This window comes from Dicentrarchus labrax, unplaced genomic scaffold, assembly GCF_905237075.1.
Source record: "Dicentrarchus labrax unplaced genomic scaffold, dlabrax2021, whole genome shotgun sequence".
In the NCBI taxonomy this organism is placed as follows: domain Eukaryota; kingdom Metazoa; phylum Chordata; class Actinopteri; family Moronidae; genus Dicentrarchus; species Dicentrarchus labrax.
The window spans coordinates 24,947,615-24,960,836 of NW_026136704.1; the positions used below are offsets into that span (position 1 = coordinate 24,947,615).

Genomic DNA, 13,222 nt, shown 5'->3' on the forward strand with positions numbered 1-13,222 from the left:
CCTGCTGTTTAGTGTGCACTCAGGAATGTACAACATGCTTCCAGTATATGGCCATTTCTTATGTTTCCTGTGTGTCAGTGCGTGCCTGGAGAGCGTGTCTGTTTGTGAATGCTGTGGCGAGCTAGAAGGAAATGTATATCACTGTGGGCCAGCAGAGGTAGTATTTCTCTGTCCCTCGGTTATTTTTCACTCCTTCATTCAATCAGCAGGATGCCCCCAAAATACAGAGGCTCCTTAGTGCCTGAGTCCCACCTCAATGTTTTAAGATGGGTTATGACCTACTTAGACACAGATATCTGAGATATCGGAGTGGTATGCAGACGGCTTTAGTTGTGTGAGTTCAGACATGAAGTCTGGAGCAGACAGGATTCCAATTGCTTGGCGTACAGAACACGATTATTTACTCTGACGTTCAATAAGAGGCTGAAAGATCTGGTTAATCTATTCCGTTAAACAGTTAAATGAAACCAAACTGAACGAGTCTCCCACAGGCAGCGATGACCACATCATTCAGTCAGCTGGGAATAAACAGGCATACTCACAATGACTGGTTCCTGTGACTCATAACACCAGTCTGAACTGGAGGTCTGGAGGTCTGATATGACACATTATAGAAGAACTTCAACTAAAACCTCTACTGATGGTACATTGTAATGTAACGTATTAACTGAATGTGGAAACATGTAAGGAGCACCTTGAACTTCTTTTTCCCACTCTGTATGTCATATGCTCTGTATGTTCCAGCACTTCATGCAAGCATTAACAAATCCACTTGTGTATTAAAATCCCCAAAACAAAATTTATTTCTGGTTGCAACATTACATTAAATAAACCAATTCTAGATTCCACATGCATCATTTTATAAACATGTCACTGTGATTCAACCATGCAGGCTAAACTTCTGCATGTACACATTGAAAATAAAGTTCTGAGACTCTGTACAGAGTTCAGCTGTGTTGATTTGCAATGACAGACCCTAGAGTGGGCCCAGTGTAGGCGAAGGGCTGCATAAAATGTCAGTTTTTAAGCAAGCAGGAGGCAAACAGCCTTGTACAGTTAACTGAAACCAGCACAGTGTGTGAAAGCAGGGGCCTCTCTCCATCTGCAGGCACTGGCCAGCAGGAGCAAGAGAGCATTTGGCCTCTGGGGGCTGATTGCCAGCTGCCCCACTCCTCTTCTACCCCGCCTCTTGTGCTATCCATGTCCACTGCAGCACTGTACACTTCAAGCTCCCTGGGGCCTGGGGCTCCAATCACAGATGCAGGCTCTTAACTCCCCTGCCTGTGTGCTCACTTTTCTGGCTCCCTCCTTCTCTCCGCCTGCAAGTGTGCCTCTCAATTGTAGAGGCTGGCTCTTGTACTCCAAAGGGGCCCAGCTATGGCTCCACCCCTCTCACTCTTCAGGATTCAGGCTGCAGCGATGCTGGAACTCTTGGCCATGCTCATGGATCCATTTGTTTGCCACTGGAACATACAGAAAGACGCAAACTGTGTTTCAATATCTGAATAAAATGAAGCATAAATGAAAGTTTTCGTGCCTTTTAAAGCTTTGGATAATTGTGTAGAGTCGTAACATTAATTTCTGATAATATATGGTTGCTAGAAACAACACAGACACCTAAAGCTTCTGCAGCTGCTTTATTATGATTGATATCCTTCTGTTAGTTTAACTGGGTCCCTAGCACACGGTTCAGCGCTGGGAGTTCGATGGTCTGGGCCAACCAGCAGCAGATGTTAAGCTTCCAAGATGAACACTCAGTGTCTCAACTGCACTCTGTAACATCTCTAAATGCATAATGCAGCACACATGTGGCCTGCCTCTTGTACATTAGCTCCTGTATAACAGATGAGCTGAACACTCAATGACTGTTGTGAGAAACAGACCACGATAATCCTAAAAAAAACTCCTAATCTGTTTTAAAAAGAACAAGGAGTCTGATAAATTCCTGTTACTTGCTATTTTTTATTCACGTCACAGTTGGCTCCTATTGACAGCCACATCACATCATACTGAATCTACTGACTCTTACCCCATTTGTCCCCAATAAGCACAGGACAGCCAGCATGCAGCGTGTCTTCGTCTCCTTGACCATTTCTGTGGAGATTCCACCAGAAGACAGCAGCTTTCTGTGAGGTGAAAAACAACATAAATTACTCTCAGTAAGTTTGGTCTAAACTAAGTTTGCACTATCGATTAGTCTTAGTTATTTTCTTGGTTAATCAATTCATCTTTTGGTATATAAAATGTCAGTAAGTAGTGAAAAATTCCCATCCAAGGTGATTTCATCAAATCTTTTGGTGTTTTTTTGTCCAACAGTCCAAAAGAAACTCAGTTTACTATAAGATGCAGAAAAGTATCTCCATTAAGCTATAACTAAGGTTTGTTTGTCATTTAAAATTAATTAATTAATTAAAACTAATCGATTATCACAATAGTTATTACTGTTACTTTTCTGTTGATCGACTAATTCAGCTTTAATGTAAAGGAGATCCTGCAGTTACAGCATTTTATTGGTCATTTTTATGGGGTTTTATGTTCAGTTCTATTCATTATAAAGAGCCAGGTGAGAACTCAATAAAATGAAAGGTGTAAGGTTAATGGCCTGGTAAACTTTCCACTGAAGCTCATTTATCAACCGAATAATCAGCTTCAACCTTCACTGAGGCTCCACTCTACAATAGCAGTATTGTGGCAAAGAATCTCACAGCTGTTGTTGCTACGATCTGACCTTTTAGCATTTTGACAGCTGCATCAGAGAATGCGAGTGAGGAGAAAATAATCTAGCTTGAGGCAAAAATGACACAAAGACAAAAGAAGCAGCTTTTCAGCTCATTGTGAGTGTTTACCTCCACGACAGGAACACTGAAGTTGGCGTAGATGAAGGCTGTGGACCCACCTGCCTCGACAGAGCTGAGCTGTGGAAAAGGAAATTCCTTCAGAGTTGTGTCTTGTGTTTACGTGCTCATGTCATGAAAAGCTTGCAAAGCCTTAGCAAAAAAGCCATTCTTTTTTTTTAAATCACTATCCAATCATACCCAGTTTTCCACATTGAGTTCTTAATGATAGGTTACAAAATACAAATGAATTAACAGAAATTTAAAGGCAGAAATGCAGGAGTAGGCTGTATAACGGAGGTCAGGGACACAAAATAAGAGTTTGGTTTAAGCTCATTGCATGACAGAACAGTATAATTTAGGTAGTGAGGTCAGATCTAGTCTGAGTTTCTGAGGCAGGTTGTTCCAAAGTCTTGCAGCACTCATGGCAGAGGCCTGACCTCTGTGTTTTTAATTAAGGCTTCGGAAAAGCAGGAACAGGAACCTGCCCAGGAACCTCTGTTTGCTATCTGGGTCATACAGGGTCATAGGATGGTTGGAGTAAGACTTCACTCACATATATCATAAAGGTTGCCACTCGATTCCCAGTTTTCAGCTTGAACACAGGACTTGTGGGTGACTGCAAAACAAGTTGATTTATCATTATTAATGTAAGCACAGACAACATGCAAAGACATGTAATGAGCTAGTTAAACAAATCAAACAATCAACCTACCGTAGCATGGTCAAAGTGAGGCTCATAATGGCCGCCAATCCCATAATTCACCACCTGGAGGTACTCGCCATATGGATGCTTCACATATAGACCAGTGAGTCTGGAGATCTTCTGGTCCAGCTTTCCAACAGTGGACTGTGCTGAGCCCTTCAGCCATGCACTAGAAAATAAGAAATATTGATTGCACTGCAGCAATGGTCCAGCCTGCTCCAAGAACTAGATTGAATTAAGTAATTGATGATAAACAGATTGTCATAAACAAAGTGTGGTTAAGTAATTTGTACCTCTTGCTGATGCGGTACTCAGCTGTTGCTTGTTTCTCTCCAGTTGCCACCACAGATCTTCTCAACTTGACAGCAAAGACAGAAAACAGCAATTTTATGTTTATGATTGTTACAGCAGCCAAGCTTTGATGTCCAGCTGCAAAGCAATGACAAAATGTGAGTAATAGCATGAAACCATACTCACATAAGACAAAATCACAAACGTGGATTAAAAAAGTGTAGTGTACAATTTCCAAAGCTGCTGCGAGGACAAACTTCCATTATTCTTCCCTTCTTCAACTTCTTATCTTATTATTCTGACCACAAATTAAGCAAAAATGTGCATGGGAGCCTTTTTTTTAGATTTAAGATACCCTACTTCCTCTACAGGTATCAGTTTGAAGATCCATTACCTCAGAGTCTGAGTCTGGAAGGGAGTCTGGGGAAGTCCAGATGTTTTGGACTGCACTTCTTAAAACTGAGCCTCTGTGATTTATTTGGACCTCTGAATCGTCACACTGCATTCTGCTTATTTCATACACGTTTTCCAATTTGCAGTGGGTGCACAAACTGGCACAGTGTTCTACGTAGAAAACTGGTCACGCAACATTTCTGATTAATTTTGCAGATCAGACTACTGATGAGTTCCTTATGGCCACAAGGGACATTACTTCATTCAACACATTCAGGGCTCACACAAAGCAGTTTCTAAAGAAGGAAACTGTTAATAAAAACTGAAAAAAATAATTATAACCAACACAATGACTGATCGGTTAACTTCGAACAACATTTCTGTGTTACTGCTAGTGTACATACTGGGTCCTTCCAATAAGGCTCCAGCGTATAAACTGTGCACACTGCTTCAGACTAATGCCATACCCCGGGCCTGTTTTCAATAAACCACAAGCTGACATAATGATGAAATAAATACAGGGGTTTCCATCTGAGCAGAGGATGGAAAACTCGCGGAACAATGCCAAAACCTCACAGAAACTATAGGGCACCAATTGAGTTAGCCCACCAAATATTCCCTTAAGTAACTGAGTCAGAGAACTGTGAGGACAGTGCACTGCAGCTTTCCATTAAATGAGCAGAAACTTCAGTTGCTTTCAGATAGATACTGAAGCTCGATGATAGTAGACTGAATATTTACCATTGGAGCCCAGCAGGGTAATTTGGATAGTTTGAGGGCATTAGCCAAGTTTTCATAGTAATGTATCCCTCATTCCTTTAAGCCTAGCTAAATGTTTGGAAGCAGACCAACTCTCCCTCCATAAGGTCTTTCCAGGATCGTTGCAGTCGGAAAAGGTACACGGTTGGCTTAGACCCCAGCAGCCCCACAGCAGAGCAGAGTAATATATGCGTATTTAGGAAAAAATATTCTATATGTAGGCACCTTTACTCTTAATACAAAACAAATTTCAACCTTAATTCAAGGCCTTGTAGCACAATGTTGCCCCTTGATTTCAAACTACTTTTCCTATTCGATGCACTCATTGCAATGACAAAGTATAATCATCAAACTGTATTAACTAATGTTTTAATAATGAGAAAAAGTTCTCATTATGCAAAATGGCCCAATTCAGAGACTTACACCATAATACATATATAACATACTATTATACAATTATTGCATTATTATTATGAATGCATTCATTTATAAGCAGTATTTTACTGTCGTAGTTGGTTGAGTTGGAGCTAATTTGTAGTTGTAGGTAGTTATACACTGGAAGTTTAGTCTATAACAATTCACATATGTTAGAGGCTAATAATATGTTTTGTATATAAAGTTTTAACCTGCAAAGTGCAACTTAAATGTTTTGTATAATACTTCCCAGTAGTGAAGGAGAAATAAAAGTGGCATTAAATGGAATTATTCAAGTAAAAGTACCTCAACTTGAGTAAATGTATTTAGTGACAAAGATAAACGCTTTGTTTATAACTTTTTAAACAATTAAATACTGTATTGCCTCCAAAGAGCACAAACTCTGTGATGAAGTTGAGGCAAACAGAACCAATGCAGGTAAACACGCAGTTATGTTACAGGATGCTTAGAGTCAGAAGGCAAGAAAACATCAATAATATTGAGAGTGATGAAGCTGTAGCGGATGACCAGTATCATAAAGTGTGATACCTTATGAGTATTATTATATGAATCAGTAAAGATCAGCTGCAGTGTCCCTGCCTATGCAATTTGTACCACTGGACATTTACAGTACTGTAGTGTGTGTCTATACTCAAGGCAGTCTATAAAAGATGGACTCACACAAGGAAGTCCCCTTTAGGACAGAGGCCACAGTAAATATCTTCATTCAAGATTGCACTACAAGTGTAATGTAAAATTTTAGAGTCCTGCTGAAAGGCTGCCAATTTCATTACACTTTTAATTTCAGAGAAATGGAAAACTAACATCTCGGCATCTGTCCGGGTGGCCTGAAGAAAATTAAACTGTGCCTGGAAACATCCTGAAATAACAGTGATAGCCAACATCAACAGAGGGCAATGTCTTGGCAGAAAGCCATAAAGACAAACAATATCCCTGGTTTTGGTTTATTTTAAATTGTAGGAGAAACCAGTTTGAAAAGACCTGATTCTTCAATGCGAGACTATGTTACAAGGTGCTCACATTGCAATAGAAAAATATTTAATATTCTACCATGGTTCTTCTATTTGTTAACTTCAATAATCTTCAGCAGACTCTCTTGAACTCCTGCGGTTGCCAAGAAAAAACTTTGCAGCTTCGCTTTTTGTGAGTCCCATGTGGAGGAAATAGCACAGCTCCTCTGTTTGTTGAGAAAACTCGACAAAACAGGGATTACAGAACCACAAGGACCTAATTGGATGAACTAAAAATGCATGATTGTAAGAACATGGCTCTTTTTTTAAAAAATCCTATAAAGCTGACATATTGGCGACACATGTTTTGTTTTTTACCCGCATGTGATGAGAGAAATTGCACACTGCTGGCACTTACTCCTGATTGGGCGAGCCCCTTGATGTCCTCAGCTTCTGTGTCCGTGATGAAGTTGTGGTACAGGACGACATACGGCTGCAGGTTCAACACTTCACGTCTTACTGGCAGCAGCAGCAGTCCGGGGTCTCCGTTGGTGAAGTAGTCGCAGAATAGTCTGGGATTTTTAAAATGCATTGGCTGCTAGGAGAAAGAGCTGAGGTCCATTAACAAGATCAAAACAAGAATTGTTTTTCATCCGCAAACAATTACACTTTTTTGGGAAGGAAAACTCCAACTACACACTTAATAAAGGTTGAAACTTGAGAATTTTGACAAATCTGTGACAAACTACTTGGAGCTGTTAAAATGATTTTATATTATTTTTTATTTTAAATACTTTTAGCCATGCTAGCTATGGGGTTTAAGAATGGCAATGGTGGTCAGTCCACTATGGTTCAGCCTTAAATATCTCAATATAACAACTACTGGACTGATTGCTAATGAGTTTTTGTACAGACATTCATTGTCCCCAGAGGATGAAGCCTACTCTGCCTTTTACTCTAGCGCCACCATAAGGTTTAATTTGTCATTACCAACTGTCTGCAAAACTTTACTTTGGTGCTAATTAGTAAATATTAGCATGCAAACACAATAAACTAAGGTGGTCAACGACATAATAAACATTATGCTTGCTAAACATCAACATGTTAACGTTTAGCTCATAGCACCACTGTGCCTAAGACTTTACCTCCAAATGTGATTTATATAAAATAAATACTAAAAACAGAGCTGGAATAATAACACACAGGGAAATAATGATTTTCTTGAAGCCACTTTCTACATTTTCTTTTATACACAAGTTGTGCCCTATAACATTACATATTCAGGGGCAAGACATAATGCACTGTATATTTTCTCTAACATATACCCAAATGTACCATTACAGATCAGCATCATTTGAAAAAATAGGATTTATTGGTTTGTCCCTTAAGGGATAGATGTGCTCTTGAAAACGCAAAGCTTCATGGCACATTTGGTTGGTATTATACAATTAAGAATATTCTGGTTCTCCTAAATTATCCCTGATCCCTTCCAGATATTTTCCTAACACACAGTATGTGTTGAGAATGATTAAATGTGATAAATACCTGAGAGCCTTGGGTCTGGCAGAGTCTCTCGTAAGTGTCCCTGGTTCTTAAATAATTAGAGGTGGGTCTCCTCAGCCCATCGCCCCTGAGTGATTTGGGACTCGAAACCAGCAGCTTCTCGTATTTCTCAACATTCTGCAAAACTCTTCCATTCATTGGATCTGAGAAGAAATGAGTAAACAGAGTAGTCATACATTATCGGGCATTACAGGCTTCAGTTTAGAGAGGCAGGTCATGCTGTTCACAGAAATAAAGACGGTTTTCAAAGAACTGTTTACGCACAGCAGACAGGATTAAAGGGAAGGGAGAAGTTAAATGGAAAGAATTACCATGATGCAGTAACTCCTGAGATAGACTGAGAGCATAGGAGATGTTTCCTGTCTGAAACAATGAGAGGAATTTAGGGCAGTGCAATCCACCGATTATCTTACAAATGTGCACTTAAGTGTTCTTCTTTGTACTTTAAAGTGAGAGAAGGCCAGATGGTCCAGAGCATCCTCCAAAGTTCCCTCATTCTCTGGGCTCCACTCGCGTCCTGTTCCCCTGAAGAGACGCACCGACTCCTCCAACCACTGCACGGAGTGGTAGTAGTCTTCCTGCTCGTAGGCCACCTGTGTAAAATAAAACTCGGGTTACTTTTTTAATTACTACTGAGAATAATTCTGAAGGCGGAGTGTTGACACGCTCAGCTGTCTTCTGGCACTAGACTGAAGAACCAAAAGTCAGCTGGCTCTCGTTCATATACATGCATGGTTGCCAGATTTGGATCAGTTTTAGGGTGATGGACTGATTTTAGCTAAGAATCCACATCCAGTTAGCTGGCTAGCTGTGAGCCAGCCAGAATCAGACCAGTTTCTTCACGTCATTCAGCTGGCATGATGTTGTCACCCAAGCATGCCGGCTTTAGGCTGCCTTTGAATTTAATTATGAAAATATGGCATTTCCCAGTGATGGCAGGCAGGAGGAATGCAGAAGTGTGACGTGAAATAAAGCAGACAACCAACTTTAAAACTTGAAAGTATCCTATTAGATGAATTTAACTTTTGGATTTTGTACCTTTTTAGCAGTGTGATTGTTTCTGATGCTTTTTGTGTGTGACTGGCTGTGTTTTTATTGTGTTTTTTTTTCAGTTCTTATTTCTTGGTCTTGATCTTAATGAGATTACCTGATTAAATTAAAGTTATAATTACATTAGCATTAATTGACTTAAATAGTAACTACAGGATGTAACAATCACTTGTGTTATTTTTAAGAGTGTTATATTTAATTCAGTCATGATTTTCTGCCCATTTTCACTCTGGCTCATCCAGGGCTGCAACTCATGATGTCATTATTTATTAATTGATTATTTGATTAATCTGTTTAAAAAACAGTGAAAATGCTTTACCAGAGCCCAAAGTAATTTCTTCAAATTGCATATTTTGTCTGCCCAACAGTCAAAACCAAAGACATTATATTTAATATCATATCAGATGAAGAAAAGCAGCATATCCTCACATTTGAAAAGCTGGAACCAGGAAATATTTAGAAATATTTGGTTTAAAACAAATTACTGAAAAGATTTGATTATCAAAATAGTCTATTCATTTTATGATGTACTTGTTGATCAATGGACTAAATATTGCAGTTTTAATCTCTTTGGTTAAAAAAAAATAAAATACAGAGTAATACTTTCTCTGCCTGGCTTATTGTCATACATGTTCTCTGCAGCATATAAATTTAACAGATTACACCAGTCTGACTTCTCAAGCAAGTACATTATGGATTGAACTACACCACATCTGTTGATCAAGAACACCTTGAGCATTATTTTTACACTAAGAAAGTCACGAACACTGGCTGCAGTCTCTCTCTTTACCTGGTCTCAAATCCCTTTTGTAGCTGACTTGACTTGATTAAGTAGGTGCTGACTACAGGCCTGACAGCACCCACACAGAAACAGGGTGACATGTGGCTCCTCCCATCACAGATTATGTCCACAACTCCTCCAGACAGCACCCAAACAAAAATTCCAGTGTACCATTTAACCCCACAAACTCAACTAATCACATACACCGACTCATGTATCAACCCAACCACTGGTTTTATACCCAATTCACAACATTACACCCCATAATTTGGGAGTTAGTCTTTAAAGAAGCAATAAATTCTTAAAAATAGTGAATATTCAGCAGATTTCAGTATTTCCTGAGGGAAGCAAGCTGTAAAAATCATTCAAATGAAATAGACATGGTACAAACTTCCTCCTTACAAACCCTGGTTTTGAGGACCGGTTTAACAGCCATATAAAAGCACATGCACGCAGGTCTTTTACTGACAACACCCTAAAACTAAGCATCTCTGTTTACAGACTGCCTCAGATAATCTCAGCCTGATTACAAGTGAAGGCAAGCTCTGCGCTTCGCTCCTAATGCTTCTGCTGCGTGAGATAATGTCTTTTCCATACAAGACGATGTCTCTCCCACACAGTGCCCTGCCCTTACACATCACCACTGTACATAAACAGTGGAATTCATTGTGGGGAACCTTTTTTTTTTCCTTTCATACTTATTTATCTTCACATGAAACGGATTCCCAGGCACGCAATGGGAAGAATTCCACTTTTTTTCAGGCTGACGGTCTGGATTCCCCGCACACAATGACTGACAGGTTTGGGATAAAACTATTTTGCAGACCTTGGGAATGGGATGTTAATTAGGGAAGGGCATTTTCACAGCAATATCTTCCAAATATATTCTTCAAATATCTCTCCATTTCATTCAGTAAAATGACCATGAAGGATGACAGATGTCTTTCAACAAACTCTCATCATGTTTACTTGCTATATTTTAGGAAATACAGGTGAAAAGTATGTAGAAGTACTGTAACATTTTGAAGTATTTGTACTTCACTACTTCCATTTAATGTTACTCTAGTCATCTACTTACACATTTTACAGGGCAATTTACTTTACAAGCTCTAGTTACTAGTAAACCTGTGGTTCCCAACCTTTTTGGCTTGTGAACCCTCACAATAAAAGCTTTTTGGGTCTCCACTTCATGTTTCAGATGTCTCTGAGTTGTTAGCAGTTCCACCACAGAGACATTTCTCCTTTAAACTTCCCAGATGGTATTATTTAAAAAAATATTTGAGGCCCAAAAAGATAAAACTCTTCAATGTTTCACAAGATTATTTTCTGTACTTTCCTTTCTCATCAAACCTCTTGCAACGTCTTGGATTCTGAATGCAGGACTTTACGTGTAATGGAGCATTTTTAGATAGTTCTTCACACAAGTAAATACTACTTCTTCCACCAAAGGAAATAAAGAGGAAAAACAACGAGAGGAAGCAATAAAGGAAAACACTTGATTATACCTTTCCAACCAGAAAGCAGTCATCACCAGACAAAGGGACAGACACTGTAGGCAGGTAGATATCAATGGGCTTGCCATTAGTGACTCTCTGGAAACGTCCCCTTACAAGGCTCGCAACTTGAAGAGCATACACGTCCTGCAGCCTCATCAGCCCCTTAGCGGCCCCCTGGAGGTCTTCCAGTTTGGGCAGATCTGCCTCTTCCTCCTCGTAACTGGACCTGAGGGCTGGACAGCAGAGGGCCAATAGGTGAAGTGTGAGGGGGGTGACAGCAGAGGTAAAGGGGGTCTTTAGTTATCACCACCAGATGTTTCTGTAAAGAAGGCAGTGAGCCAACCTTGTGCGTTTTCCAGGGCTTCATTGCTGTAGACAACATTCAGCCACTCTGAATGCAGCCGCTTGATCAGAGTGAAGGCCACCAGCGGGTTTGCCATCGCTGTCGCCGGGCCCTTGTAAAGTTCAGTGTGCAGTCCGGACACTTTGGCATAAAAGCTGTGGGAAAGAACACAGACGTGAAAATGGGAAAAAGAAACTTTCAGTTTCACAAGTAGCAAGTGAGTCCTGGGAACCTTAAGGAGCTCTTGAAGAAGAAAAGAAACAGTTTAGTCAAATATATCCTTTAAAGTTCCAGTGTGTAACATTCAGGAGGATCTACTGGCAGCAATGGAATATAATATACATAACTATGTTTTCATGAGTGTATAACCTGAATAAAGGAACCATTAGTTTTGGTTATCATAGTTACACCTTCCATGGTGGCCGCCATGTTGAACCACCATGTTTCTACATAAGCCCAGAACAGACAAGCTGAACACTGGCAAAAAAAAAATCCACCCTGAAACAGGAACTGTGTTATTCCCATGAGTTTGAACAGTGAAGTCAAATATCTTTCTCAATAATCGCTGTAAATCAGAGCACCAAGACATGAACTCACATAACTTTTATTTAATTTCACCCAAATGAGATTCATTTAAATGCAGCTGTGGGTCTTACAATTTGACCATATCCAAGTTACACCTCCACATGTGCTTTCATCATGATGTCCACAAACTTGTTCCATTATCATTCACAGTCTGTGGAGGAGCCACAGGATTTGTCACTGGATGATATCATCACCACAGTCTTGGATCTCTGCTTCAACTTAAACCGACATAGAGCGGAGTTGTCCTTTAATTCCCCACAGTTTGGAGGTGCAGTGCAGTTTCCTTTGCAACCTCCAAAAAACAACCAATCTTTTAATTTCTAACATGAAAATTGGGAGGAAGAAATAAATCACCCATCTTCAGTTTGTCACCATGCATGTCACTCACCGTTTGATGTCCTCCAGTCTTTCTAACTCGTGGTCAATGTAGGTTCTCAAGTAATCGATCAGCTTCCGTTCAACACTGATCGCCTGCTTTACGTTCAGCAGCGACGTATACATTTCGCCTACAGACACGGGGATCACAGCTACAGTCAGCAGACCCCAACTCACGTAAACACATGCAGGATACTTCATTTCCAGCTCAAAGAAATGAATCTGCTGCCTTCCTCCTACAGCAGCTCCAGTGGCTCAGCTCCTCTCTCCTCAGCTGCTCTGAGGATCTTCAGGTTTTGTCCACACGGGGAATCTTCCTCATCTGCTCTGAGATCAGCTTTCGCCTTCTGTTCATGGGACAGACCCTTCAGCCTGGATCCAGTCAGGGGGATTAGTTTCTCATCGCAGCACGAACCTGTGCAGGTTAATTTGCTCTATAATAACAGGAATACATATAGACTTTATAGAGTTTGGCTCCATTTGTGGAGGCTGAATAAATGAGGCCATCCAGTTTGAACTTTGATTCGTGCAAATAAATGATGCACAATTGATTTTTAACATGGTATAAAGGTATTCACCACTTTCCTTTAACTTTTTTTCTGTCATTTTCAGTCATTTAAATAGGAGAAATGACTGGCCCATTGGCACCCTGACAAAAAAA

The 13,222-nt window shown here is 40.1% G+C and overlaps 1 protein-coding gene across 2 annotated transcripts; it reads right to left on the bottom strand.

The window, feature by feature from the left end:
* Window positions 1–772: 772 nt before the first annotated feature.
* Window positions 773–12,921, bottom strand: p4ha3 (prolyl 4-hydroxylase, alpha polypeptide III). 2 transcript variants are annotated; one of them, XM_051398406.1, is made up of 13 exons: window positions 12,575–12,921; window positions 11,602–11,756; window positions 11,268–11,491; window positions 8,375–8,524; window positions 8,243–8,294; window positions 7,914–8,074; window positions 6,787–6,966; window positions 3,834–3,898; window positions 3,550–3,709; window positions 3,391–3,453; window positions 2,847–2,915; window positions 2,030–2,126; window positions 773–1,463 (listed from the first exon to the last, which is right to left on the bottom strand). In XM_051398406.1, the coding sequence occupies exons 1-13, from the start codon at window positions 12,760–12,762 to the stop codon at window positions 1,393–1,395; spliced, it is 1,635 nt and encodes a 544-aa protein (XP_051254366.1). In that variant the 5' UTR covers window positions 12,763–12,921; the 3' UTR covers window positions 773–1,392. The 2 variants fall into 2 exon arrangements, with proteins under 2 accessions (XP_051254366.1, XP_051254367.1); XM_051398407.1 differs by having other exon boundaries at window positions 6,787–6,963; window positions 12,575–12,919.
* Window positions 12,922–13,222: the final 301 nt, after the last annotated feature.